The sequence below is a fragment of the Leptonychotes weddellii genome, chromosome 5 (genome assembly GCF_054177405.1).
Source record: "Leptonychotes weddellii isolate Sample4059 chromosome 5, ASM5417740v2, whole genome shotgun sequence".
In the NCBI taxonomy this organism is placed as follows: domain Eukaryota; kingdom Metazoa; phylum Chordata; class Mammalia; order Carnivora; family Phocidae; genus Leptonychotes; species Leptonychotes weddellii.
The window spans coordinates 88,520,680-88,522,067 of record NC_138373.1 but is presented as its reverse complement, the minus strand read 5'-3'; the positions used below and the strand labels follow the sequence as shown (position 1 = coordinate 88,522,067).

Sequence of the window (1,388 nt, the reverse complement as noted above, 5' to 3'; positions counted from 1 at the left end):
GAAACTGTCCTAAACCCTGATGGTCAGCTTCGGCGTCTGTCTGGAACCTGAACTTCTTGCCCGGTCTTTCTACCAGGGAAATGCATATCGTGGTGGTGGCAACAGCCTTGATACTGCTCCTAAGCATGGGGTGGACCTCAGACTCTCTCTGCTCACCCACCATTTTTTACAGAGACTGTTGGATCCGTCGCTTCCCAGGGCTTCTGATTGACCTGGAGGAGTCTCAGAAGCTGGGAGCTCAGTTCCTGAAGTATTATTCTGAAAGCACAGGCCAGAAATGCAGCAGGAGCTGCTGCCTTAGGAAGGATGGTAAGTATTAATGATATGCCTGCGCAAAAATCAGGAGAAACTTATAAAATGAAGATCTAAGTAAGGAGCCCTAGGCAGAGGTTCCAGTGAACAAACAGATGAACAGGACTAGGGAAGGTGAGGGAGAGACATGGGGATGGGGGAGAGCGGGAGAGAGATTGAGACTGACTTTGCTGTTTGGGTCAGTGCTGGCTCAGTTTACAAATCTGGTAATGATCCAGAATGCCATGGAACCCACAGGTAACAGAGAATCTTCTTTTCTTCACTAAAGTGCTAAATGAAACTATTTCCTCAACGGTTAACTAACAATATTTCCATAGCCCCCAAATATGGCATATTTGATTTCAAAAATATTTATAATAATTTCCTTTTCAAAGTTCTTTTGGTGATATTGGTATTTCAAATTTTTGAAATGTGCTTGCTTGTGTTGAGCAAATGCGGGTTGCACTGAGCAGGAATTTTGATTGTGACTGATGTTTTGAAAGACATAGGTAGCTATATGTCAAATAGCAAAAAAAAAAAGAAAAGAAATATATATATTAAATATTCTGATTTTTTTTGTCCAAAATCCAGAATCAGAGCATCATCCATGTAATATGATCAAGGCTTATAATGAGGAAAACATTTCATTATTGCAGAATTTCCAGTTACAATCGTCTAAAGATTTCTTTCATTTGTTTTTCATTTTTCCAAGATTTTAAAGCTACTTGGAAAGAAACAGCAAAAGCAACACAACACTTTAAAATAATTCTCTTGGTTCTTCCATACTTTCTTTCCATGGTTTGATACCAACTTATTAATTGCCAGTTCCTCCTATCCAAGTCTGCATGGAAGATTTCTGGGATGCAGATTGAGGCTGCCGGAGGGTGTAAACCGACCACAGTGTGAGAAGCTGCCCCAGGCTAAGCCCTCAAAAGTTAATCAGGCACACAAGAAAACAATTAATTTAGGGGCTCCTGGGTGGCTCAGTCGTTAAGCGGCTGCCTTCCGCTCAGGTCATGATCCCGGGGTCCTGGGATCGAGTCCCGCATCGGGCTCCCTGCTCCGCGGGAAGCCTGCTTTTCCCTCTCCTATTCCCC

General features: G+C 42.8%; 1 protein-coding gene across 1 annotated transcript in view; it reads left to right on the top strand.

Annotated features, from left to right (window-relative positions):
• The window catches only part of MANSC4 (MANSC domain containing 4), a 6,631-nt gene continuing 5,243 nt past the window's right edge, over nucleotides 1–1,388 (top strand). Inside the window, exon 1 of the mRNA XM_081821367.1 lies at nucleotides 1–309. Coding sequence (XP_081677493.1) covers nucleotides 81–309 — 229 coding nt within the window. The 5' untranslated portion in view covers nucleotides 1–80. The remainder of the gene's footprint in view (nucleotides 310–1,388) is intronic.